General features: G+C 42.5%; 2 protein-coding genes across 3 annotated transcripts in view; both read right to left on the reverse strand.

The window, feature by feature from the left end:
- Positions 1–3,223: 3,223 nt before the first annotated feature.
- On the reverse strand, positions 3,224–15,693 carry METTL2A (methyltransferase 2A, tRNA N3-cytidine). 2 transcript variants are annotated; one of them, XM_025999538.2, is made up of 9 exons: positions 15,528–15,693; positions 15,231–15,322; positions 13,149–13,507; positions 11,338–11,387; positions 10,961–11,021; positions 8,730–8,869; positions 6,740–6,846; positions 4,609–4,674; positions 3,224–3,862 (listed from the first exon to the last, which is right to left on the reverse strand). In XM_025999538.2, exons 1-9 carry the CDS (start codon positions 15,635–15,637, stop codon positions 3,708–3,710), a joined length of 1,140 nt encoding a protein of 379 aa, XP_025855323.1. In that variant the 5' UTR covers positions 15,638–15,693; the 3' UTR covers positions 3,224–3,707. The 2 variants fall into 2 exon arrangements, with proteins under 2 accessions (XP_025855323.1, XP_072603015.1); XM_072746914.1 differs by having other exon boundaries at positions 15,221–15,322; positions 15,528–15,672.
- An 8,040-nt stretch (positions 15,694–23,733) lies between these two features.
- EFCAB3 (EF-hand calcium binding domain 3) overlaps positions 23,734–27,477 on the reverse strand; it is a 63,309-nt gene continuing 59,565 nt past the window's right edge. The window contains exons 18-19 of the mRNA XM_025999454.2: positions 27,081–27,203; positions 23,734–24,178 (exon numbers count right to left, since the gene is read on the reverse strand). Of these exons, the coding sequence (XP_025855239.2) occupies positions 23,852–24,178; positions 27,081–27,203 (450 nt within the window). The 3' untranslated portion in view covers positions 23,734–23,851. The remainder of the gene's footprint in view (positions 24,179–27,080; positions 27,204–27,477) is intronic.

Genomic DNA, 27,477 nt, shown 5'->3' on the forward strand with positions numbered 1-27,477 from the left:
AGTACAAACTGGTGGTTGCCAGAGGGGAAGAAGGGTAGAGGGGAAGGACAAACTAAGTGAGGGGGAGGGGGGGGCACAGGCTTCCAGGTATGGAATGGATAAGTTATGGGGATGAAAGGCACTGTGTTGGGAATGTAGTCAATGGTACTATAATAGTGTTGTATGGTGAGACTGCAGCTCCACTGAATATAGCATAACATAGAACTGTTGAATCACTATGTTGTATACCTGAAACTAATGCAACATTGTGTGTTGATTAAAAAAATACCAGAGATGCTGTTGGGAGTCAGAGCCATAGTCTAGACTGTTTTTGAGTGGCACACCAAAATCATATTTTAATCTACCTTCACCATGTTTATTTTTAAAGATTTTAATTATTTATTCATGAGAGATACAGAGAGAGAGAGGCAGAGACACACAGGCAGAGGGAGAAGCAGGCCCCATGCAGGGAACCCGACCTAGGACTCGATCCCGAGTCTCCAGGATCACATCCTGGGCTGAAGGCGGCGCTAAACCGCTGAGCCCCCCGGACTGCCCTACCTTCACCATGTTTAATTGTCCTCTGACCATTATTAGAGATTCCAAGGCTAAAAGATTATGTCAAGTCCCTAATGGAGTTTAAGGTAGCATGACAGATAAAAAGTCAAAGAGCAAGGGAAGAGAGCTTAGTAGATGTCAGAGAAGAAAGCAGAGCAGCAGGCAGGAAGAGGCTCATTTTTTATACCTAAAGCCCAAAGCCTAAGCTAGGTCTTCAAAGATGCTCTTCCTGTTACTTTGAATGCCTCATGACATACCCTTCCAGTGACTTTTTTTAGCTTTAAATATATTCAGTGTAATGGAAGAAATGGGAATCTCCTTTCCTCCCACTCTTTAAAACTAATAGGGGTGCCTGGTGGCTCAGTTGGTTGGGTGTCTGCCTTTGGCTCGGTCATGATCCTGGGGTCCTGGGATGGAGTTCCACATTGCTCCCTGCTCAGTGAGGAGTCTGCTTCTCCCACTGTCGCTCCTCCCTGCTCAAGCTCTCCCTCACTCTTTCTCTCAAATAAATAAAAATAAAAAACCCCACACCTCACTAATAAAGCTCAGCAAGGTGGATGTTAGTGCAAGGGCAAAGGGATGGTGGTGGTGGTGGTAGGTTGTTGGACCCCAGGCAGGGTGAGGAGGGTGTTTGTGGGAGGCAGGGAGCTGTGGTGGTAGTGACTTGGAGCAAGGTGTTAGAGCCCAAGAGGTGAGGAGGCCATCCACATGGGAGTGGTAGCAAAGGAGAATGTTATATATGCGGGCATTGACCTAATGTATTGAAGGTCATGGGAGTTTGGGATTGTTGGAAAGAGATTACAAGTACAGAGAAAAACTAGAATAACAACCAGAAGAAATCTTGTGGTGTTGGGTTGGAATTGAAGGCATTAATCTGAATGGTTTTCAAGATCTATGTTTAAGTATCGAAATACAGTTGCAAGTATGCATGTATGTATGTACATATATGCAAATACCTGAAGGCTCCATCCACTGATGGGGGTTGGGAATAGAACACGCCAAAGCCAATAAGCACACTTAGCTTGGTTTCTAAATACCTTTCTGCACTAAAAGACACCAGAACTCCTTGGGGGATATGGCAGATTGACTGGGGCAAGAAAAAATGTATGAGCCTAAACAACCTGTGCTTAAAATGCTCAAAGAATAATGGGGAGTCACGAGGTCACAGAAGCATTTGAAGAGGCCCCCACTGGCCAAATCTGGAATAATATGAGCATCAAAATAATGATAGTATATACAATGATCATTTAATAAAATAGAAGTCTGAGTCCACGTTACATAAATGAATAGAAAAAAGAAAGCTTTCCCTATAGAATGCCAACCAATAATATAGAAAGAATGGAGGGATTAGGAAACCCCCTCAGGCTACCATCATAGCAGTAGTTCAGCCAAGAAACTGCATCACAGATACCGAATTAGGGGCTGGAGTTTGATGAGGAATGGGTTTTTACCCGATTTCAAAGCACAATCCCACAAGATGCTTATTAGTAACTTTTCAGTGGAGAAACCCAGCAGATACCACTTCAGGTAAGTGATCAAGGTTAACATTATCAGGAATTCAAAACATTATCCTGATAGGATGTAACAGGAGGGGCAAAGCTCCACTTGATGTTCCTGCCAGAAATGTGTAACCTGAACCAAACCATGAGAAAGCATCAAGGAACCCAAATTGAGGGACAGCCTGCAAAATAGCCTGGAATCTTCAAATGTCAAGGTCATTAAAATAAGCCTGGATTGTTCCAGAGAGCAGGAGATTGAGACATGACTAAGTGCAACTTTTCTCTGGTGGTAGAAGATATTGGGGATGTTGGGAAAATCTGCGGGTGGTAGCGTTTTCAGGTTTTTACTCCTGATGGATTTATTTGGTGATACAGAATATATTCAGTTATAGGAATTATACACTAAAATATGTGGGAGTGTTGGGACATAACCTTACAACCCACTCTTAAAAATTACTCAGAAAGGGCAGCCCGGGTGGCTCAGCGGTGTAGCACCGCCTTCAGTCCAGGGTGTGAGCCTGGAGGCCCGGGATCGAGTCCCACGTCCAGCTTCCTGTATGGAGCCTGCTTCTCCCTCTGCCTGTGTCTCTGCCTCTCTCTCTGTGTCTCTCATGAATAAATAAATAAAATCTTAAAAAAAAAAAAATCACTCCGAAAAGAAAAGGACTATTCCTGCAACAGTCTTGGTAATTGGTACTTTTCTTTAATTTGAAATTTTTTAGGGGCACCTGGGTGGCACATTTGGTTAAATATCCAACTCTTGATTTCAGCTCAGGTAAAAGTCGTAATTAAAAAAAAGCAGAACATAAAGAAAGTAATACTGCCAATGCTCACTTCTATCATTCATTCGGTCATGTGGCTAAAATAAAATTCTCTCAGTTCCTTTTGTATCAAACATTTAAGGGCACAAAAAAAAAAGGGGGGGGGTGGAGACAATTTTGCAAAAATCAAGATCTTTCCCAGGACTCCAGGATCAGGCCCTGGGCTGAAGGCAGTGCTAAACCGCTGAGCCACCTGGGCCACCCTAAAGTAGTATTTTTGAGTCAGGAAAATATCCAAAGAAAGATGATTGTTCTTCATGTGTCTCTCGCTGAACAACACTTTTATTTACCCTTGAATGTATCAACTGCCTCGCTTAGGTATGTGAACTCTGAAATAATTTAATGTAACTCCCAGTCAAATGACACTTTATCATACATAATACTTCTTTATTATGTTCATATATAATAAATTCTTGATGCCTTTAAATTCATGATTCTTAGGAAAGTTTGTTATAATTAATTACAAAATGCCAAGAAAGATTCTTTGAGATCTCAAAGTAAGAAAGAAACTTAAGTAGGAGGAGGTGCCTGGGTAGCTCAGTTGGTTAAGCATCCAACTCTTGATCTCAAGGTTGTGACTTCAAGCTTGGCAGTGGACTCCATGCCGGGCACAGAGCCCACAAAAAAACCCCCAAAACCAAAGCAGCCCAACAACCTTGAGGAAAGTATATATAAAAGGACTTCACAAATATGAAGGACAATTATTAGAAACTTGATAAAAAGCAACCTGTTCTAGGTTCAATGCTCAAGTCTGAATCCTTGAACTTCCCAACATCAACAAGACACCATTCGTGAATGTTCTTTTTAAAAAACTCCCAAGAACTCCTATCATGGCAGGAGCAGGTGCTTCTTAGCCAGTGCCGGACAGGAGAGGCTTGCGGTATTTGCACTGAATCCAAACGCGGTACATTGTCAGTTGTTTCCCTCGGTTCACTTGCAATCGGCGATCCACCAGGTTCTGAACCTTTTCCAGTCCAGCATTAGTGAAAAGTGTATCCAGCTCATCTGATTTGGGAAAGAGATGTTTATATATTTTCTGCTGAAGAAAAAACATTGCCTACCACTTCCTATGTTGAAAGGGCCACTGTGAGACAGTATTTATCTATTTTAAGTGGCTTTAGCCGGGCTGTTTGTTTATAAGCACAGTAGCAGCTTGGTAATAGCAAATTCGTATTTACACAGAAGAAGCCAAACTATCTGGGAAGGGCAGCTTGGTGTCCAGAGAGAGAGCCTAATAAGTCAGCTGATGGGGGGGTATTTGCCAGAAGGGCTTTATGGGCACCTGAAGATGACATGCAAAAATCTACAAAAATGTTAACTTCACAGTCACTTTTTTAGGGGAGAGGTTCCACCACGCTAACTGAAAGCTTAAGAAAGTATGTGACACAATAAAGGGCCCAGGGACGACACTGAACACATGACCAGGGCAAACTGTGGAGAGCAATTCAGGGTTACACCTGGACCCCGGGAGAACCCAGCCTCAGGGTGAAGCCAACTGCATCAAAATCTTGCAAAATGGGGTAGGCTCCCCCTGTTCTGGACAAAGTGACAGGGAGAAAGAGCACACAGCAGAAGGGCAAGGTGGAGACTGAAGTGGAGCCTGCTTGGACAATGGGCCCTGGGCCACCAAGGGCAGGAAAAGGCTGCAAAAGGTAGGAGGGGCTCAACAGCTGTATGTCGAGGACACAGAGCAGCACTGCAGCTGGGGTTTTGGGGACCACCGACATATGTAAAGAGGAACGTCTTCCTACCTTGTGTGAAGAAGTAAACTCTAGTACCATCACCTCTCACATAGAAATTTTCAGACAGACACTGACCTGTGGAGCAATGTGATAAAAATCAAACTTGAAAGCACTTCTTTGAATTTCACTGCCAATCAAATGTGCATCATGATACCGATTTCTTAGAGAACAGACTCCTGTCTTGGTTACTGTGGGCGCTTTGTAGGACTCTATCATTTCCCTCCTACAAAGGAACGGTGCTTTGGAGAGGGGTGGCGTGATCCAATTTCAGACTTAGATCACACATTCTCAGCCTTCTGTTTGAGAGCAGTTTCAGGTTGACAACAGTGTTCTTTCCCCTCCCTCATTAAATAAACACCATGTACTCTTTGTAAAACAAAAATAAATAACTAAAAGCCAGGGACCATAGTGACTTACGGAAAGGAAACCTGAGATAGCCGCCATGACCATGTCCCATGTCTCTGCACGTGTCCACGCACATTCACAATACAACACATCTGCTGTTTCTATCATGGACACTCTCCCTTTAGCTGCCAAGCCCTCTGACATAATGCCAATTCACCAACCCACTATGTAATCCTTCTACACCTTTGGAATGTCAGTATTTTACTTGCTTTGCTTAGTTCTCCTCAGCTACTCTTATATGTGCAATCAAGTTTAAAATACACATCTGCACACTGATTTTCTCATCGGGAATGCAGAATGGAAACCCCTCCAAGACTACTGGTATGGGGTCTACCTCAAGCAGCAGGCAGTGTTACCCTCTCCAGAGGCATTCGTTTTGTTCCCAAAATTTTGGCAACACACATAGTACATGCTAGGTCTTGAGTAACTCCCAAAAGAGTTAAAAGACTGGGTAGAGAACACCAGTGTGCTTAAAATAAAAAACCCCAAGCCCCAAACACCACTAACAACTTGTTATTTCTACCAGTAATGGAGAAGTATATCTCCTTCTTTGAACTGGCCAGCAGTAGTTTTAAGAAGTGATTATCTCACTGTAGGCTTTGTTACCTTGAAGTTTGTTTTTGGCCATTTGGATCTGCCCTTCAGTGAATCAACTCTAAAATTTCCCTTTCCCGTTTTTTTGGGTGGGTTATTGATCTGCTTATCAATTTGCCAACAGGGCCTTGAAGAACACAGATAATAATTAAGTCTTTATCTGTTCCAGGCACCAAAATTTGTCTTTCAATTATTTATTTTATTTATTAAAAGAATTTACTTATTTATTCATGAGAGACACACAGAGAGAGGCAGAGATGTAGGAAGAGGGAGGAGAAGCAGGCTCTAGCAGAGAACCCGATGCACAACTCAGTTCCAGGACTCTGGATCACGTCCTGAGCCAAAAGCAGACGTTCCACCACTGAGCCACTCAGGTGTCCCATCTTTCAATTTTTTTCTTATTTTATTTTTAAAAAGATTTTATTTATTTATTCACAAGAGAAAAAGAAAGAGAGAGAGAGAGAGGGAGGGAGGGAAGGAGGGAGGGAGGGAGGGAGGGAGAGGGGCAGAGACAGAGACACAGGCAGAGGGAGAAGCAGGCTCCATGCAGGGATCCCAACGTGGGACTCCATCCCAGGTCTTCAGGATCAGGCCCTGGGCTGAAGGCAGCACTAAACCACTGAGCCACCTGGGCTGCCCTCTTTCAATTTTTTAAAGACACCTTTTGGCATGCCACATTTAAAATTATTCATATAATCAAATCTTTTTCTAAAAGTAGCTATTCTAAAAGTAGTTGTCTTGGTTAAAAGATCTCCCCAATATCTAATTATACAAATCTTCAAAAACATACCACCCTGTCATGTATTAAGTGGCCTTATATATGGAGCTATTAATTCAAGAATTTTTATTCGATTTCACTGATTCATAAGTCTAACAGGATGGCAAAACTTCTTGTTTTGCTTATAGTAGCAAAATGCCATAATTATTCATTTAAAAAATTTATTTTATTTCATTTCATACATTCATTCATTCATTCATTCATTTGACAGAGTATGTGTGCAAGCAGGGGAGGGGCAGAGGGAGAGAGAGAAGCAAGCCCTCTGCTGAGCAGGGAGCCTGACGTGGGGCTCAATCCCAGTACTCTGGAATCATGACCTGAGCTGAAGATGAATGACTGAGCCACCCAGGTGCACCAAAATACCTTTTTTAAACCGAAGCTGAGCCATGTCATAGCGGCCATAATCTCGCAGAAGCATCAACCCTCCCGGTTTCAGAAGTCTGCTCAGCCTGTTGATAGCCTTCTGCATCCTGCGGGACAACAAGGAATGAAGATCAGGTCTCCTTTAAGGACAGGATTCCTTTTCCTTGAAGCATGTCTGTAAAAGCCAGTGGACTTCTTAACCCTGACACACGAACCCTGAAATCTTAGCTCCTCTGCTCCTGCTTCAGTGAGAGTGGGAGCACACACCCAAGCTTCTCATGTGTCTTCTGCTGTCTGCTCATGACTGTGGCTTTGACCCACTCCCTTCAGGATGAAGAGGCCTGAGGATAACCTGCTTCTGTTAGAGTGCGCCACTTACTCTGCATCTGGTTCACTTCGTATTCCTTTCGGGATTATCTCACGGGGAAGCCATCCCTGCCCTGTGCTCCCAGGGCTCCCGGAGCACAGCCCTGAAAACTTGCGGTGCAGACTAGCTAGTTAGCTGACTCATCCGCCTGCCCCCCAGGCCTGAGCGCTTTGAAGGCAGAGACTGTATCTTTCCATTTGTTAAGTGAAGTCGAAACTTTAAGAACTTACAATTTACATGGTGAGTCAGTATGCAAATGAGTGCCAAGGGCAGAGAGCTTTACATTCTGACTGCACTCTGCATACAAAAGTGCAGGTTTTAGCTGTACTAACCTCAGAAGTATAAGTGCTACAAAATCTGCTTAAATACAGAATAAAGAGTTTAATTTAATGATTTGTTTCAGTCACATCAGTTTTTAAGTTTGTAGGGTTTAAACTTCTACTGATATTTTATCAATCAATCAATCAATCTCTATCCTCCAAACATGGGGCTTGAACTCATGACCCTGAGATCTAGAGTCGCATGCTCTACCAACTGAGACAGCTGGGCACCCGGAGATTTCTGCAGTTCTGAAAGTTTAGAACCATGCCCGGCCTTTTGGGCTGGCCTGCACCTGCCTTTATACACACACACTCATAATGCCGTCAGGTCAGATGACTCAGTGCTCTCCTCAAGGAAATGTGGGACAGAGACAATCAATCATTCCCCTAGGTCTCTAGCTGACACTGCTTCCTGAGGACAGTATCTCATTAGGACAGCTGGCTGCCCACATCTAAGCAACTTTTAACAGTATCTTGTAGGGTTCAGCAAAGGACTTTCCTTTCACCTAAACTTGATTTTATGGAATTCCCCAGTACTGCAGTTTTCTGAAGAGCTTAAACATAAAGGAACATCTGAGTTAAGCTTCACTGTAAATTCTGTGTTGTTAATAAGCCTGATTTACTGGGATCCCTGGGTGGCGCAGCGGTTTGGCGCCTGCCTTTGGCCCAGGGCGTGATCCTGGAGACCGGGGATCGAGTCCCACATCAGGCTCCTGGTGCATGGAGCCTGCTTCTCCCTCTGCCTGTGTCTCTGCCTCTCTCTCTGTATGACTATCATTAAAAAAAAAAAAAAAAAAAATTAAAAAAAAAAAAAAAAAAGCCTGATTTACTGAAAGCATTTAAAAAGCCCAAGTAACTGGCTTAGTTGATTGAGTGTGTGGCTCTTGATCTCGGGGCTGTAAGTTTGAGCCTCATGTTGGGTGAAGAGATTACTTAGAAATAGCTTAAAATAAAAAAACCAATGAGGGGATGGTACCAAACAGCTGTGCACCCACTGTTCTAAAACAGCACGCTGAGATTATCAGCAGGGGACGCCCCCACACCCACTAGAGACAGTGCTCCCGTTCCTGGCGGATGTTCAACCACAGCATCGAAAAGCTAACCCACCCGCTGCAATCAACTGGCAGAGGTTTAGAGGCACACAGATTTAGGAAAAGGGCCGAGATACTGCCATCATTCTGACAGAGTGGCTTCCTCCTGCCTATCAGATCACCCTGCTCACTTAGGGTCCAACTCTGGGATCAAGGTCCCCGATCCCAGCTTTGTTTTTGTTACACTATTGGTTAAAGGACCTAAAACTTACTTGTCTGGAACAACCGCTGAAAGAACAAATATAAGGATGATGATATCAAGGCTATCCCTGGGCACTGGGTAACTCTTATCTTCGTCACATAGATCGTGAACAAAGGCAAAGCACCGACAAGGATCATATGCTGAATTTGTCTGCAGACAGTTGAAAGTCACATAGGTTAGAAAATGTTCACACACACACAAAAGAAAATGTTCACACAGCCTTAGGGAAAGCTTATCTTGTGTTAAGTGTAACTGCTGCTACTGCCGCTGAGGGTTATCATTCTAATCATGAAGGCATGTATTCTTAGTCAAAGGCCCAGAATGTTGAACAATTCCAGGGAGGAGCCTGTGGAATCTAACTGGTATTTTTATGACATTTATTTTTAAAAAGATTATATTATCTCTGCACCCAACATGGGGCTCAAACTTATGACCCTGAGTTCAAGAGTCACATGCCCTACCCACTGGGCTAGCCAGGTGCCCCAACTGGTACTTTTAAAATGTAATGTTTGGGATCTCCGGGTGGCTCAGCGGTTTAGTGCCTGCCTTTGGCCCAGGGCGTGATCCTGGAGTCCCGGGATCGAGTCCCACATCAGGCTCCCTGCATGGAGTCTGCTTCTCCCTCTGCCTGTGTCTCTGCCTCTCTCTCTCTCTCACTGTGTGCCTATCATAAATAAATAAAATAAAATTTAAAAAAAAAAAAAAAAGTCTTATTCCAAACATGTATTTAAAAAAAAAAAAAAGAAGATATTCTCTTCTAAAATAAATAAATAAACAAACAGATAGATAGATAGATAGATAAATAAATAAATAAATAAAATGTAATGTTTTTGGGGCACCTGGCTGGCTTAGTGGGTAGACCACTGAGACCACTGTTTAGTGGTGCTAAACTGCTAAACTGAGCCACCTGGGCTGCCCTAAAGCATGATTTAAAACAACTCCTGGGATTGGGGTGGGTGGGGAAGGCAGCCCAGGTGGCTCAGCGGTTTAGCGCCACCTTCAGCCCAGGCCCTGATCCTGGAGACCTGGGATCAAGTCCTGCGTCAGGCTTCCTGCATGGAACCTGCTTCTCCCTCTGCCTGTGTCTCTGCCTCCCTCTCTCCGTGTCTCTCATGAATAAATAAAATCTTTAAAACAAAATAAAAAATAAAACAACTCCTGGGGTGCCTGGGTGGCTCAGTCAGTTAAGTGTCTGCCTTCGGCTCAGGTCACAACCTCGGGGTCCTGGGATTGAGCCCTGCATTGGACTTCCTGCTCAGAGGGGAGACTGCTTCTCCCTCTAGCCTTCACCCCACTAGTGTATGCTCTCTCAAATAAATAAAATCCTTAAAAAAACAAAAAAAAAATTAACTAAAGAAAAAAATATAATTAATTAAAAATAAGCCCAGTATTCACCTGGTCTAGATCTATAAAAGTAATTCACTCCAGAAAGACAGGGAACTACCAATTCCAGAGCCCCTGTGCTATAAGCATTAGACATGATTATACACATTTTAGGGTAATTTCTCTTTCCGTATCTCTCTTCCCCAAAAATGACTTTGTTGCTCACTGACCACAGCTAATTAAAACAGAGCAAGTTTTAGATTGGGTCAATCAGACTCTGGGGACTTTGGAAGGACAATAAGTAATTCTGGTGAGGTTCTGAGAATGTCTGAACAGGTGGACTTGTAAGGGGGCAAGCCATGTTAGAGGTCACATGAAAAACTTATTACAGAAAGCTGGTCTGTAGACAAAGGACAAATGGGCTCTGGGCTATGAGAGATAGGAAACCATGAGCTTGAGGGAGGTATTGTGATAGGAAGAAGAGAGGGTGGCAACATCTTATCAGCTTAGCCAACTTGCCTTGGTATCTGCCACCTTTTCAGGGCAGAGTGACAGCCCTGGCTACACTTTATGCCTTTGGGTTCTATGACTGTCTCTTTCATTGGTTGAGTTTGTGTAGATGTTTCTGTGACTTGTAACTCAAAGTACCCTGACTAGAAAAAAAAAGTCTCATTTTAATCCATAAAATCTAAGTTTGGAAAGGTCAGGAGATCTAACCAAAGTTCCATAGCTGGTCAGTAACAGGTTCCATGTTCATGTTTGGTTCTTTCCTCTACTCCCAGCTGTTTCAGGAAATCTTTTACTTTCAGACCACATAAGAATAAGAAATTAAAAAAAAAAGTGCTAAAAACCTTGAATTTTAGGAAACCATTTCCCCGTTAATTAGTGAAAATTACAGATAGGAGCCATTGTACTTACCTGGACCAGTTCCACAGCCGTGGAAGAAAAATCACAACAGTAAACAAAGAGTCCTGGGTCACTGAAATGAACGGAAAAAACAGCAGCACAATTAAGACTACAAACTGAATTATGTCTGTTCTCTCTCCTGTGTAGCAGAATTAAAATATCAAAGGGACCACATATTAAAGTGGAATAGGTTTTGAAGCTCATTAGTTTTCCTGATGACAAAGGTAACTGAGAAATCAAATTCAATCAAATCATTAGCGGATAACAGAAATCATCTCCTATCCCCAGCATTCCCAATAACCACTATTAACAGTTTGCTGCAGTTTTGAGAAACCACACACCCTTTCTCCTCTTTGCTGTCCTACAGTTTAACTTTACAACACACTTACTTGTTAGTTTGTAAAATCGGAAAGACTGTGTTTCCCACACCACAACCAACCTGCAGACAAAAATGAACTTTTAGTTACAGGAAGTTCCAAAGAATTTATTCCCTAGAGCTAGATAAATAATCAACAGTAGATAATCTTGTTTCATTGTATTAGCAGGGAAAGTGCAGAGACCAGAGCTAAACAGTACACATGACATACCCTGACTTTGATCTCAGGAAGTCTAAAGTGGGGGGAGCCATAAAAGACAAGAGCATGGGCTCTCAGCAGCACAAAGGAGCTGCTGTGGAAAAAAAGGGGCATGAATTCCTTTTACTTTTTGAGTTTTAGCAAATAGTCCTAACGATAATTTTTTTTTTTAAGATTTTATTTATTTATTCATGAGAGATGCAGAAACACAGGCAGAGGGAGGAGGAGGCCCCATGCAGGGAGCCCGATGTGGGACTTGATCCTGGGACAGTGGGATCACACCAGGGCCACCCAGGGATCCTGAACTGCACTTTATTATTGGAAAAATGTCTTTCATAGGCTAAGTGAAAAAATTCATGAAAAAGGAACCATGGGGGCAGCCCGGGTGGCTCGGTGGTTTAGCACCACCTTCAGCCCAGGGCACGATCCTGGAGACCCAGGATCGAGTCCCATGTCAGGCTCCCTGCATGGAGTCTGCTTCTCCCTCTGCCTGTGTCTCTGCCTCTCTCTCTCTCTAATGAATAAATAAATAAAATCTTAAAAAAAAAAAAAGGAACCATGGATTACATTATCCTCAACCGGGTGCTACTAAGAACAGTGACTATTTGGGGCAGTTGGCTCTGCGCTGAGTGCAGAGTTGGCTAGAGATTATCTCCCCTTCCCTCTGCTCCTCCTCCTGCTCTCATAAACTCTCTCCAAAATAAATCTTTAAAAACAAAAAAAAGGGATCCCTGGGTGGCGCAGCGGTTTAGCGCCTGCCTTTGGCCCAGGGCGCGATCCTGGAGACCCGGGATCGAATCCCACGTCGGGCTCCCGGTGCATGGAGCCTGCTTCTCCCTCTGCCTGTGTCTCTGCCTCTCTCTCTCTCTGTGTGACTATCATAAATAAATAAAAATTAAAAAAATTAAAAAAAAAATAATAAAAACAAAAAAAACCCCAACCCCCCAAAAAAGACAGTGACCATTTACTAAGGGCTTACTACATGTCAGACACTATTTTTAGTGATATTACATCATTATCTCAATGTATGTAATTCTCATAACTACGAGGCAGAGGTCCTTTTCTGCTTGGGGAGGGGACGGGGCTATAACAAGCTCAGGCTAGAGTACTCAACCCCAAGGCGAGCTTCCAGTCGAAGTGCAGTCACCACTTATAAATCTGCATCACAGTACCCACCCAGACAACGTTTCCAGGTCTAGCTTTACCTCAGCAACACCATCCAAACTAGGAAGACATGAACTCCTCCATGCCTGAGAAGCAGGCACCAACCCAACTAACCCCTCCCCTCCATCCTATATTACAAGAGAGGTAAAAGAATCTGTCTTTTGACTCGGGACTCTCTTCAGGTGGCAGGTATAGCACAATTCTACAATGTTCAGATACAACAGGATGTTTCCAGGTAACACCTCAGGTAATATCTTTGTTTGCCACACCCACCAGATATCTGGTTTGAATTTAAGACATGTCATTCGTTCAAAAATCGAGGGGTTTCCAAGCCAATATGAGTCAAGTCTAGTCAGCTTCTTCAGACACAATCACTTTTGTGGTCAGCCTCTCTGCACCATCCACATGTACAATACAACAGCCTCATTAACCCCACTATCAGGACAAAAAAGGGGAGTTACCTCAAGTATTCTGTAGGTAGCTGAGGACCCAGGGAACTCATCCACACAGATTTCCAGGTGACTGAGTTTCTGAGTTACGTTTTCTTCCACAGGAGGCATCTGCATTTTATGTCCAAGGCTATTTGAAGAACACTTGTGTTGTTCTTCTATTTGTAAGCCAGGTCCATCCTCATTGCTTCTACATTCAGGTACTTTACTCCTCTTGTTCTCTGGGAGCAAATCATTCAAGTGATTTTGGTTTTGGCTGGGTGCCAACTCTGGGAATTCAGTGAAAAGCCAATGTCTATCTTTGAAAAATCCATTTTCGTGGATTTTGTAGAATTCATTCCAATATTTGTGGGCATTGACCTCATAATCAACTGTAAATATTAAAGAAAGAATTTAAAAAACCATCTCCCAATATTTATGTGTCCCTCATGTCAAACGTCATCCTGCTTCACTGAATGTCATTTTATACTAAAAGTATCCTCAAGTAGAGCCATAACCTCAGAACTGGAAATCTCTGAGTTCTACCACCTACCCTACATAAATTCCCTCTGTATCTTGCCCTTCTTAGGAGGAACTTTTACCAGGGAACTTACTACCAATTCTCCACCCACGTTTTTGGGTGGCTCTTAGCTATTAGAGAATTCTAACATTAAGGAAAAAAAAAAAAAGAGAGAGAGAGAAAAAAAAATTCTAACATTAAGCAGAAAGTCTGTCTCCTGGTCAAAAGTCCTACTTTCTTAGGGCCATACAGAACAACTCTTTTGATTTAAGGGCGGTTATGCAGTTATTTTCACCGCTAAACCTTTTCTTTTACAGGCGAAACGTACCAGGTTCTTCAGTCATTCCCCATGTGAACTCAATGATTATGATACATGCAGCTTTTTTGTTTTATATACACTCCTCTGCCTGTGGGTCTTATCGAAAGTAGAGCTAAGGAATGAATTTAATACTACTAAAAGATCCTAAAAACAGAAATAAGGCTAAAAGGAAAGGAGAAAACAGAGACAAGAAGGAAAAATGTCTTCAGGTGAGAAGAGTTCTGATGAGAGACAACAGGAGAGACTTAAGGGTAGACTGCTTCCATCGTAGTTTAAGGCCATCAAGGCAGCTGGCAGTCCCAGACTTCAGTTTTCTGCTCTTTGCCAATACAGGGCTTTGATTAGTGTAGTAGAAGAGAACAAAAATCTAACAAATTGGATTTTAGTTCCACCACTCCTACTACTAACTAACTGCTTACCTCTGGGTAAGGCACTTAATGTCCTGTGGTCCAAGTTTCTTTAACTGTAAAAAGAGGATATTGGACTACATGATTTTCAAAATCCCTTTCAGCTCTAATTTGCCTTGAACTAGTCCCTGTCAAACTATGTCAGGTGAATATTTTGTAACTGGAATCTTCTAATTGTTACCGTGAACTGTGGGATACCACTCTCCCAATTTCTAGTCCTGCTTTGAATGGTCTTTTAGGACATAGGACCTGCCAGTCCTAGTTTTAGTACTTTGAGATGTTTTGCAGTGAAATCATCCACCTCTACAGAAAGGGGTCTCTCTGACTTTGGCGAGGCTTACCTACATACACTCCTCTTCACCCAGCTTTCCTTGGACGAAGCCCTAAATCCTCATAGCCATCATCCAAGAAAAAGACATATAATTCACCATAGTTAGCTCCCTCCCCCAACGATGTTTAGAATCTGGTCGCTAGAATCTAGCTTCAGTGACATTTCTTTAGCCGGAGTGTAATCACGGGAAGCACAGCCTCTAAGTCGATCACGTGACCACACGGCTGCCACAGGCCAGTCCTATTAATATGGGTCTAGTCGACCTAACTAAAAATGTATCCGCTAGAAAATACATCAGGATACAGTTCCTCCCTCTCGAATAAAGCCAAAATCTAAAGTCCCTCTTTGCCCTAATAAGATTTTGGGTGAAGCCCTTTGCCATCCTTACCCATCCCCTGTCCCTCCCATCCCACCCCCGAGTTCGGTATCAGTCCGGTAATAAAGGCTCTTGGCGGTCTCGGTCTCTGGCCTCTAGGGGAGAGCGCGTCCACTGGCACGCTGGCTGCTGCTACCACTGAGGGTCCACACCTGGGCGCACCTTGCTTCTCCTGGCACACCCGCTGGGTACTGTTCTCCCGGACTTTCCTCTCCGCCGCGGCGGCCTGCTCTTCCGACCACTCCACATTGTCCCTGGGAAAATCAAACGAGCAGCTTAGGGGCCTCACGTTCCAGCTGCGAGCGGGATGAGTCGCTGGCCCCACAGGGCCTCTCCCGTGGAAGGAGAGCGCCTCGAGCAGGGCAGCGGGACTCGTGGCCGGCGGTCAGGGGCTTCTCAGAGCGCACGGGGCGGCGGGACAGAGGGCGAGCCACAGGCCGGGAGGGGCAGGGCGGTTACCAGGCATTATGGTGGAAGACGCGCGCCGGATCGCTCAGAAATCTGCTCCCAAACTGCTGCCTCTTCTCGCCGACCGCAGCCAGCGCGCATTCACGATAAGGGTCGGCCATGACACCGGAGCCGGATGGGCCTCCCTTTCGGTAACGCGAGAACTTCCTGCGAGTCCACGCCCCTTCCGGAAGTCGCGGGGTCTGGGCGGGAAAAGAGCAAAGCGAGGCGGGGCGGGGCGGCTCTGAAGGGCCCCGCCGGGGTTGGAGCTCAAGCTCCGCCTCTGGGGCGGGGCAGCGCGCTCTGGGGACCCGGCTCGTGGCCGCGGAATTGGTCAGAGCCGGATTTTTCCTCCACTCGGAAAAGGTGCTGGTGACGGTGCAGGCCGTCAGGAAAGTGGGAGACATTAGGCTTGAGGCTCCTTTCTGTGCTTGGGCCCTCCAACAGGTTCGCTAGTTTCTCTCAAGTTTTTTTTTTTTTTTTTTTTAAGATTTTATTTATTTATTCACGAAAGACAGGGAGAGAGGCAGAGACACAGGCAGATGGAGAAGCAGGCTCCGTACCAGGAGCCCGACGTGGGACTCGATCCCGGGACTCCAGGATCACGCCCTGGGCCGAAGGCGGCGCTAAACCGCTGAGCCACCCAGGCGTCCCCATCCCTCAAGTTTTAAGACAGGAAGCGTCTTGAATCACTTTGAGAATTAAGGATGCGTAGTCTCATGGTAGACCTGATGGCAGAAGAATTTGAGCAAGATTGCAAGCTGGCTGACGAAATAGGGGAGTTTTCCAGCTTTTATAGTCAGCTTTTTATAGTGTGGAAAGCTCTGGAAAAAAAAAAAAAGATGTTTCTGTTGGGGAAGGCTATAGAATGAATTCTGAGAACCTGCGGTTAATTTACATAATTTTTTAAAGATATATTTTTTAAAGATTTTATTTATTCATGAGAGACAGAGAGAGAGAGAGGCAGAGACATAGGCAGAGGGAGAAGCAGGCTCCATGCAGGAGGCCCGACGTGGGACGATCCTGGGACTTGAACCTAACGCACAACCACTGAGCCAGCACCCAGGCATCCCTTGTTTCTGTTTTTTTTTTTTTTTAATTTTGTTTTTTAAGATTATTTACTTATTAGAGAGAGAGAACGAGGGAGAGGGAGAAGTAGACCCTGAGATCATGACCTCAGCGGAAGGCAGATGCTTAACCCACTGAGCCACATGGCGCCCCTATAAGTTCATAATCTGTAACCACTTACTTTTTGGAATTACCCATACCCGAGCTTGTTCACACAATCTGCATTGTAATATAACGCACATAGTTTGTTAGATTAATACGTTTTCAGCCTTCCATTTCTATTTCGATAATTACTATAGATGGATTCTCAAAAGAATCTAGAAGAAAGTACCCTGTCGGTATAAGGTTAATTGAAGAGTTCCAGGGGAGTAACGACTACCATTTGAAAGAAGTTAAGGAAAGGGTTAGTTTTTTAAGTGGAACAGTACTAGCCGGCACACTGGTAACCAGTGACCATTTATTTTCATTGCAGATTCTTTCCACAGGCAGAAGGGAGCTCTGCGCGATTCTGTAATCTTTCTCAGAAAAGAAATACGAACAAGCCCTAAACCCTCTCTAATCACAAAGAAAAATATGGGAGTGAGTCGAGAAGATAAGATAGTAAAGAACTTGTACTTTATTTGAAAGCACTTCTGCCATGCTCATGGTCTTCTGAAACATTTGAACAAAACCTCCTTTCCAAAAAGCAAGTACAAGGATTTTTTTTTTCTCAAGGCCAATTGTTTGATATAGTGGTTGCTTTATATTTATTCTTGGCATCTTGTCTCTTCTACATGCTTTTTTCTTCTTACACCAAAAGCTGTTAATGCTCCCAGTCAATAGCCCCACTGCATATTTCCTCACATAGCATTCACTCTGTTTTCACTTGAAGTCACTTACTATATTAGTTCCAATAATCAGTCATTTAAAATGTCAAACAACTTGGGCCCTTTTGACAAAATGTGGTAAAAGTATCCTAAACCTAACTTTTATAGAATTGGTTGGTTGACCTGTAAAACTTATTTTTCTCTGAAATTTGAAACACCCAAAAGCATTTTTCTGAAGAAATTTGGAAGACATGGCTGTTGAGTCCTTTTTGTATCAGACTATATACTGAACTGTATCTTCAGCAATACTTCTCAGGGGACCTATGGGGTCCCTCTGCTGGTGAGCTGCAGGAGCTCTTCTAGCTGGGTGGCATGGGTTCAAAGCCTGGAAAGGTTAAGAACACTCAGACTGAATTATGGCCTTGGGCGTCAACCTGGGACATGGGTAGTTAATTATTTCATGCTTTCCTTTGAGTTCCAATCAGTGGAAATACTGGTCTGTGTAAGCATATGTTCTGGAACTGAAAGGTGGGGAGGGGTGTCCTAATTTGTTCTCCTTAAAGTTTCACAGAACATGTAGCAGCCCTAGATAATTGAGTAAGCTGGTTTAACAACTTTAAACAGACTTTGTGGTTCTTTTCTTTTTTTTTTTTTTTTGTGGTTCTTTTCTTATTGCAAAATAAATACATGTTTATTGTAGAACATTTAGACAAAAGAAAAAAAAGAAACTACCCCATTCCATCCTTAATTTAACCCATTAAACTCTTTGGCTTGTATCCTTCCACTCTTTTTTTTTTTTTTCTAATTTATTTATAGAAGTCACTTTTAAGTTAAAATAGTTTTAGAACTGCTTTCTGCCTTCTTTTTTCACAGCTTCATTGAGGTATAGTTTACATACAATTAATTTCATCCATTTTAAGTGTACAGTTTGACAGATTTTCATTAAAAAATCTATACTTGTGCAACTACCACCATAATTAGGTTCTAGAACAACCCCATAAAGTTTTCTCATGGCTCTGAGCAGTTGTAGTCTGTTTTATAACTTGATAATACCTTGTGAATATCATTCTTTTGCTTGAATGTTCTCTCTCTTTTTAAATTTATTTATTCAGAGACAGAGAGAGACAGAGAGAGAGAGAGGCAGAGACACAGGCAGAGGGAGAAGCTGGCTCCATGCAGGAAGCCCAACGTGGGACTCGATCCCAGGTCTCCAGGATCACACCCCGGGCTGCAGGCAGCGCTAAACCGCTGTGCCACCGGGGCTGCCCTCTCTTTTTTTTTTTTTTGGAATGTTCTTTTCTAACATTGTTTTAATGACCCTGGTATTGTTTAATAGAGCTGTATCATGATTTACTGGCCATTTAAGCTACTTTAAGTTTCTTACTTTTATAAATCCAACATTATAAACATCTTTATAACTAAATCATTTTTTTAAAGATTTTATTTATTAATGAGACACAGAGAGAGAGAGAGAGAGTGGCAGAGAGGGAAGCAGGCTCCATGCAGGGAGCCCGACGTGGGACTCCATCCCGGATCTCCAGGATCAGGCCCTGGGCTGAAGGCGGCACTAAACCGCTGAGCCACCCGGGATTCCCTAACTAAATGATTTGTATATTCACGATTGCTTCTTTAGAAATAATTTCTAGAAGTGGAAGTACTGAGTCAGTGGTTATAATTAGCTGCATTACTCAGCTGTAAGGTCAGGGCATTTTATCTGTTCATTCATTGTTATATATCCAGGTCCTAGAATAGGGGCCAGCATGCAGTATGCAACTCAATAAATAATTGTTGAACGAATGGCTGAATACCTGTTGCTAAACTGTATTCCATCTGCAAGATGCCAGTTTCTACTGTCAACCACAGTGTGGGACAGATTGATAGACCATATTGCTGTACATTTTAGAATTTCCAGGACAGAAAAATATTCTGTCCTGTTGTCCTATTGATTCAAGAAAATATTCCAGGAATTTGAATATTTTGGCATCGAAATTACAGCTCTTAGATTGCCATTACAGTCATAACCATATCAAAAAAAATCTGTCAAACCATAAAACTTGTTTTTGAGGTAGGAACATGGTCACTTATCTATAAGATTCTTTTTTTAAAAAATATTTTATTTATTTGAGACAGCGAGTGAGAGAGAGCATGAGCAGGCCAAGGGGCAGAGGGAGAGGGAAAAGCAGACTCCTCGCCAATCAGGGAGCCTGACACCAGGCTCAGTCCCAGGACCCCGGGATTATGACCTGAGCTGAAGGCAGACACTTATCCTACTGAGCCACCCAGGTGCCCCAAGGTTCTGTTTCTCAACATCATAATATTGTAAAGAATAGTAAATAGTTTTAGATAGTTTTGAATATGCAAGGTAACATAAATTTGCTTCAAGCCCAATTCATTAAATAGTTTTAGGAGCCTTCACGACCTTCATTGTTTTTTTCTGGCATGGTATGATTTCATATTATAAGCCACTTCTCCATCAATATGGGACATGTCTTTTCCTTTTTCTAACAGGAAAAAAAATGTAATGGATGATATACACCTTAACAGTATTAAAATAGTAAATTGTATGCATATTTTTTCCACAATAAAAAAGTACACCTCCCAAACTTGTAATAGTTATACATGCACATCTTTATTAAATGCACTAAAGAACAACAGCAACAAGTGTAATGGATGAGATCAACTATTTTTAAGAGGGATCCAAGAGATGAGCCTGATGACGCGTGACTAAGGAGCCATAGGAGCACCCAAATTTAATCAAGAGTCCCTGGGAGAATCAGGGAAATACAAATCAAAACCACAATGAGATACCACCTTAAACCAGTGAGAATGGGGAAAATTAACAAGGCAGGAAACCACAAATGTTGGAGAGGATGCGGAGAAAAGGGAACCCTCTTGCACTGTTGGTGGGAATGTGAACTGGTGCAGCCACTCTGGAAAACTGTGTGAGGTTCCTCAAAGAGTTAAAAAGAGATCTGCCCTATGACCCAGCAATTGCACTGCTGGGGATTTACCCCAAAGATAAGATGCAATGAAATGCCAGGACACCTGCACCCCGATGTTTCTAGCAGCAATGGCCACAATAGCCAAACTGTGGAAGGAGCCTCGGTGTCCATCGAAAGATGAATGGATAAAGAAGATGTGGTGTATATATACAATGGAATATTACTCAGCCATTAGAAACGACAAATACCCACCATTTGCTTTGACGTGGATGGAACTGGAGGGTATTATGCTGAGTGAAATAAGTCAATCAGAGAAGGACAAACATTATATGGTCATTCATTTGGGGAATATAAATAATAGTGAAAAGGAATAAAGGGGAAAGGAGCAAAAATAAGTGGGAAATATCAGAAAGGGAGACAGAACATGGAAGACTCCTAACTCTGGGAAACGAACTAGGGGTGGTGGAAGGGGAGGTGGGCAGGGGGTGGGGGTGACTGGGTGGTGGGCACTTGACGGGATGAGCACTGGGTGTTATTCTCTATGTTGGCAAATGGAACACCAATAAAAAATAAATTTATTAAAAAAAAAAGAGTCCCTGGGAGATGGTGATATTATTCCCTGGAACTGAAAGATCATGTCATTTGCTGCCTCTGGCCTCTTTTACAAATAATCAAAAACCTAATGTGATTTATGGTCACATAAACTCAGATGCTTATTACTAGGGGAGCCATTAGGGGCTCATAGGAGTGGCTCTGTATTGAGATAAGTGCCGGCATTTGGCTTTTCTTCTGCCCAGGCACTTTTGAGCCAGGTGGAGGCAGCAGAGCGCAGCTGTTCGCTGGGGAGATAACCGCATGACCTCTATATACTAGTTAAGAATTAGGAAAAGGAAACCAAAATAATCAACGTGATAGATCACATCAATAAGACAAAAAAAAAACAACCATATGATCCTCTCAGTATATACAGAGAAAGCATCCATTTCTGGAAAATACAGCATCCATTCCTGATTAAAACCTTTCAAAGTGTAGGGATAGAAGGAACATTCCTCAATATCTTAAAAAGCCATTTATGAAAAGTCCACAGTGAATATCATTCTCAGTGGGGAAAAACTGAGAGGCCTTCCCCTAAGATCAGGAAACACGACAGGGATGTCCACTCTCATCATTGTTATTCAACATAGTACTAGAAGTCCTAGCCTCAGCAATCAGACAATAAAAAGAAATAAAAGGCATTCAAATTGGCAAAGAAGAAGTCAAACTCTCCCTCTTTGCAGATAACAAGATACTGTATATAGAACACCCAAAAGACTCCACCCCAAGATTTCTAGAACTCATACAGCAATTCAGCAATGTGGCATGATACAAAATCAATGCACAGAAATCAGTGGCATTTCTATATGCTAACAATGAGACTGAAGAAAGAGAAATTAAGGAACCAATCCCATTTACAATTGCACCCAAAACTTAAGAATAAACCTAACAAAGAGGTAAAGGATCTATACCCTAAAAACTACAGAACACTTCTGAAATAAAATGAGGAAGACATAAAGAGGTGGAAAAACATTCCATGCTCATGGATTGGAAGAATAAATACTGTGAAAATGTCTATGCTATCCAGGGCAATTTACAAGTTCGGTGCAATCCCTATCGAAATACCATGGACTTTCTTCATAGAGTTGGAACAAATAATCTTAATATTTGTATGGAATAAGAAAAGACCCCCGAATGGAGTCTTTCTAGAGTTGGTAGGAGGCACAAGCATGGTTTTGCTAAAATGTCAAGTGTTGAAAGTGAGAGGGAGGGAATGATGAAGGTAAGGTGGGCAAAGTGTTGTTTGCTGTCATGGCCCTTAAACTTATCTCAGTGAGGCTGAATAGTCAGAGGAATATTGAAAAAGAAAACCAATGCTGGGGGCATCAGAATGCCGGATTTCAAGCTGTATCACAAAGCTGTGATCATCAAGACAGTATGGTACTGGCACAAAAAAAGATACATAGATCAATGGAACAGAATAGAGAACCCAGGAATGGGCACTCAACTCTATGGTCAACTAATATTCAACAAAGCAGGAAAGAATATCCACTGGAAAAAGGATAGTCTTTTCAATAAATGGTACTGGGAAAATTGGACAGCCACACACAGAAGAATGAAACTAGACCATTCTCTTACACCATACACAAAGATAAACTCAAAATATATGAAAGATATAAATGTGAGACAAGAATCCATCAAAGTCCTAGAGGAAAACTCAGGCAACAACCTTTTTGAACTTGGCTATAGCAACTTCTTGCAAGACATGTCTATGAAGGCAAGGGAAACAAAAGCAAAAATGAACTATTGGGACCTTAATCAACATAAAAAGCTTCTTCACAGCAAAAGAAACTGTCAACAAAACTAAAAGACAACCTACAGAATGGGAGAAGATATTTGCAAATGACATATCAGATAAAGGGCTAGTATCCAAGATCTATAAAGAACTTAGTAAACTCAACAGCAAAGAAACAAACAATCCAATCATGAAATGGGCAGAAGACCTGAACAGAAATTCCTCCAAAGAAGACATACACATGGCCAAAAAGCACATGAGAAAATGCTGCGCATCACTTGCCATCAGGGAAATACAAATCAAAACCACGGTGAGATACCACTTCACACCAGTGAGAATGGGGAAAATTAACAAGGCAGGAAACAACAAATGTTGGAGAGAGATGTGGAGAAAGGGGGACCCCCTTGCACTGTTGGTGGGAATGGGAACTGGTACAGCCACTCTGGAAAGCTGTGTGGAAGTTCCTCAAGAATTTAAAAATAGAGCTACCCTATGACCCCAAAATTGCACTACTGGGGATTTACCCCAAGATACTGATATAGTGAAATGCCAGGATGCCTGCAACCCTCAGTTCATAGCAGCAATGTCCACAAAAGCCAAACTGTGGAAGGAGTCACAATGTCCTTCAACAGATGAATAAAGTAGATGTAATATATATATATATATATATATATATATATATATATATATATATACACACACACACACACACAATGGAATGAATGAAGTGAGTCAAATGGAGAAGGACAATCATCATATGGTTTCACTCATATGAGGAATATAAGAAATAGTGAAAGGGATTATAAGGCAAAGGAAGGGAACCTAGTGGGGAAAATTAGAGAGGGAGACAAACCACGAGAAACTCCTAACTCTGGGAAACAAAGGGTTGTGGAAGGGGAGGTGGGAAGGGGAATAGGGTAACTGGGTGATAGGCACTAAGGTGGGCACTTGATGGGATGAACACTGGGTGTTATATTAAATGTTGGCAAATTGAATTTAAATTTAAAAAATGTAAAAAAAATTAAAAGGAAACGGAAACCACATTATGACTTAAACTTTTTTACTGGTCAGAATTCAAAAGATGTCAACATTTCCAGGTGCTAAGAATGTACTAGACAAAAGCAAGAAACCATAGTTTTGAGATCTATGAAAAAGTAGTTTGCAGTGAGCTGTTTAGAAAATGTAGAAATTTCATTGTTGAGACCCTTTGAAACCTTTCTGTTTTCTTTTTCTTCCTGTCTCTGTATCACATTCACTGATATCTGAGGATGAAGAGAATACAAAGTTGTGGTAGGTATTCCTATTCATGTATGCATCATATAACCTTAAGTCCTTCGGTGAAAGTAATTCTTGGCAAACATTCCAGGACCACGTATAGGTAGAAAAGGTGTCATAAAAGGACTCATTTTTAGTGTCTATTCCAATCAGATCCCCTCGGATCTTCCGCCAGAGGTTTAGCATGTTTTTCCGGTGTTCAAGGGCAATTCCCAAGTTATAGGTATCTGTAGCCCTCTTCACCTGCAGTGAGAGAACAGACGTTTGCAGTAGTTACTGTAACATATCTTTGACTTATGAACCACAATTCTAGATATCTCAAGACTTACATTTCCAGGCTAGTTGAAAATCAGAGAGGTTATACATTGGGTGGAACCTCTTGAGGACATGTGAATTAGGAGTTGGTGGGCAATCAAAATGTCCACTTTGGGAATAATGAGATAACACATTTATGACAATATTAAAAACACAATATACTAAACCAAGGAGGAAATGTGGGATGGAAATAGTCTCTGGTTCTAAAAGGAGTGCCAAGGATGGCATTCAATCCAACCTAGGGCAGGGAGGGAGAAGATGCTGAATAGTTCCTTAAGGATTTGACCAGATTGAGGGGGTCCATTCCAGGGAAAGGAGACAGCATAAATAAAGGGTCAAAGCTGATAAGCCTCTGGAGTTGGTAGGAGGCACAAGCACGGTTTTGCTAAAATATCAAGTTTTGAAAGTGAGAGGGAGGGAATGATGAAGATAAGGTGGGCAAAGTGTTGTCTGCTGTCATGGCCCTTAGACTTATCTCAGTGAGGCTGAGAGCCCTTTTCTAAGTGAAAATCACTGAGTGTAAGTAGTAGTAGTAAGCCACTGTTGCTGATGGAAGCAAGACAAATCTCAGTGTGTGGAGCAGAATATATAGTTGAAAATCCTGCCACTATGGAGAGGGAAACATTCATCTGCAAGGAGGACAGGGATGTAGCTAGAGCTTCACATTAGATCAGCAGCTGTGTGGAGAATGGGTGAGGTGAGCAGCTGTGAGAGAGGGATAGGAGGTTGGAGGGTATCGTCCAGGCAAGACCTAATGAGGGCCTCAGTTAAGGCAGTAGGGAGAGGATGAAGGGGAGAGATTTGAAAAATCTTCAGTAGAACAAGAATCGCCACATTTGGTCATGATGGATATGAGGAGCAAGGACAAAATATAAATTAAGGATGACTCCTGGCCTTCTAGTTTCAGTGACACGGTAGATGGTGATATCAACCCCTGAGATACAGAATCCCCAATGAAGAGCCAGTTTGATGCAAGATGATGCGTTTGAATTGGACATGTATAGAGTTTGATATGCTAAGACAGGTCAAAATGTTCATCAGGCATTGAGATGAGTCAAAGGTACTGGAGAGAAGTCTAGGTTAGTGACAAACTTAACTTATACCTTATCAGTATATAGGTGGCAGCTGAAACACTGAGGGTAGAGACTGAGATCATCTGAAGAATACTTGCCCTAGCTTTTCCTTCACTTAACTCAGAGATCCCCAGTGTTCTGCTGGGTTACAGGTATGCCACCTTACTGATTTTCTCAAGCTTCTTAGCCCTTAAGATAGCTGCTGCTGTAGGCTGGAGGTCTCTGGCTATAAGTAGCCTCCATGTACTTCAGCATGAATATGCACCATGATGAGACAGAGGTTGGGCCCACTCCTTTGTCTTTTTGTGGCATGCAGTATTGACCACCTGTAGTTTCATTGATCCTCATATATCACCACTGTATATTTCCTTCTCTTATCTTCCACCTTCACTCCAAGCTCATGGAGTGGAGGAACTATGCCCCCCTCCCCCCTGCTGTGGTATTCCCTGCTCCTAGAACATTTTTTTTTTTTAAGATTTTTATTTATTTATTCATGAGAGAGAGACACACACACACAGAGGCACAGACAGAGGCAGAGGGAGAAGCAGGCTCCATGCAGGGAGCCCGACGCGGAACTCGATCCTGGGTCTCCAGCATCACCCCCTGGGCTGAAGGCGGCACTAAACTGCTAAGCCACCCAGGCTGCCCTAGAACTTTGTTAATAGTGTATAAATATCTACTAAACAAATGAATGGATGAATGCATATAACAGGAAGAGCAGTAGGATGGGACTAGAAAACAAGGAAATACCAAGACTTAAGGGATGAACATTCAAGTAAGAAAAGGAAGAGGGAGGGACACAGAGTTGCAAGATGCAGTATTATAAAGGCCAAGGAAGGGCAGCCCCGGTGGCGCAGCAGTTTAGTGCCGCCTGCAGCCCAGGGCGTGATCCTGGAGACCCTGGATCGAGTCCCACATCAGGCTCTCTGTATGGAGCCTGCTTCTCCCTCTGCCTGTGTCTCTGCCTCTCTCTCTCTGCATCTCTATGAATAAATAAATAAAATCTTAAAAAAAAAAAGCCAAGGAAGCAGAAAATGTCGAGGAGAGTTTGATCGTTAGTGTCAAATGTAGAAGGGAGGTGCCATGAAATACTAACACCCTAGTCTGTCTCTGTGGAGTACAAAAGTTGCTAATATGTCAGGACACAAAAGTAGACAGGCAGCGTAGAGTTATGGTTAAGAGTGTGGATTCAAGGAGCCAAGCTCCTCATATTTATAATTCTGGCTCTATTACTTCCTCTATTACTTCTGCCTTTAGACAAGTCAATCTCTCTACACAGATCTATAAAGTGACAGTGATAACATCTGGAAGGATTGTTGTGATAAGTAAATGAATTAGTGCCTGTAGAGTACTTGTAGAGTGCTAATGCCTGGCACCTAGGAAGTGCACTTAAACTCTTCTTCTTTTAGCTGCTATAAGAAATGGCACTCAATCATGATTCCCTTAGTACACCTGCTCACTATAACTGCTGGTTTACTGCTTTAACTAGTTGCTATTTCCAGCAAGACACAAACAAATGTCCCAGAAACAATGCTAGGTATGGTTCCATGGGTGATTAGCAGGATGAATTATAACAGCTAACATTTGAATCCACTGGATCATAGAGCAAGAAGCATCATTATAATGAGAAATGATCTTGTCTTATTTTAAAGACGTAGAGCTGGAAAAAAAATCTTTGGGATGTATGGTTGTAGTATTGAAGTGGAAAATATTCTTGTCAACATATTCTGGGAAGGGATGCAACAGTGAACACTCACATGCTGTTTAATAGCAGTTGCATCCATCACCGTCCAATTCTGCTTCTTCTTGAATATTTGGTCAATAGCCAGGATGTCACTTGGATAGCCTGAGACTGGGTCGATAGGCTTTATATTTTCTGCCTTTATGCATTAAAAAAAGAAGATTAATGATATATTTTGGGTTGAATTATACAACAAAGACATAATAAACAGAAACACATCATATTAGGAAGGGGTTTGTATTGATTTATAAGGTTATTGCTAAGCCACCTGTCCATATTTTGTGGGCTCCTGGTATAGCGCTGTGTATAAATGAGCATTTAGCAAATTCTCTTTCATAATGAAACTTACTCAGAAATGTAGACCAGAAGATGGTTTATGTGTGGGATAGATATGTAGGGTGGAGGGGAACCAA

Source organism: Vulpes vulpes, chromosome 2 (genome assembly GCF_048418805.1).
Source record: "Vulpes vulpes isolate BD-2025 chromosome 2, VulVul3, whole genome shotgun sequence".
Lineage (NCBI taxonomy): Eukaryota > Metazoa > Chordata > Mammalia > Carnivora > Canidae > Vulpes > Vulpes vulpes.

What these genes read in the sequence shown, in the direction of transcription:
- METTL2A (XM_025999538.2), bottom strand. Translation starts at nt 15,637, where the DNA reads ATGGCCGACCCTTATCGTGAATGCGCGCTGGCTGCGGTCGGCGAGAAG. An exon ending in GTCTTCCACCATAATGCCTG is followed by an intron (nt 15,323 to 15,527) that starts GTAACCGCCCTG and finishes TGATTTTCCCAG; the next exon opens with GGACAATGTGGAGTGGTCGG. An exon ending in CCGATTTTACAAACTAACAA is followed by an intron (nt 11,022 to 11,337) that starts GTAAGTGTGTTG and finishes CGTTCATTTCAG; the next exon opens with TGACCCAGGACTCTTTGTTT.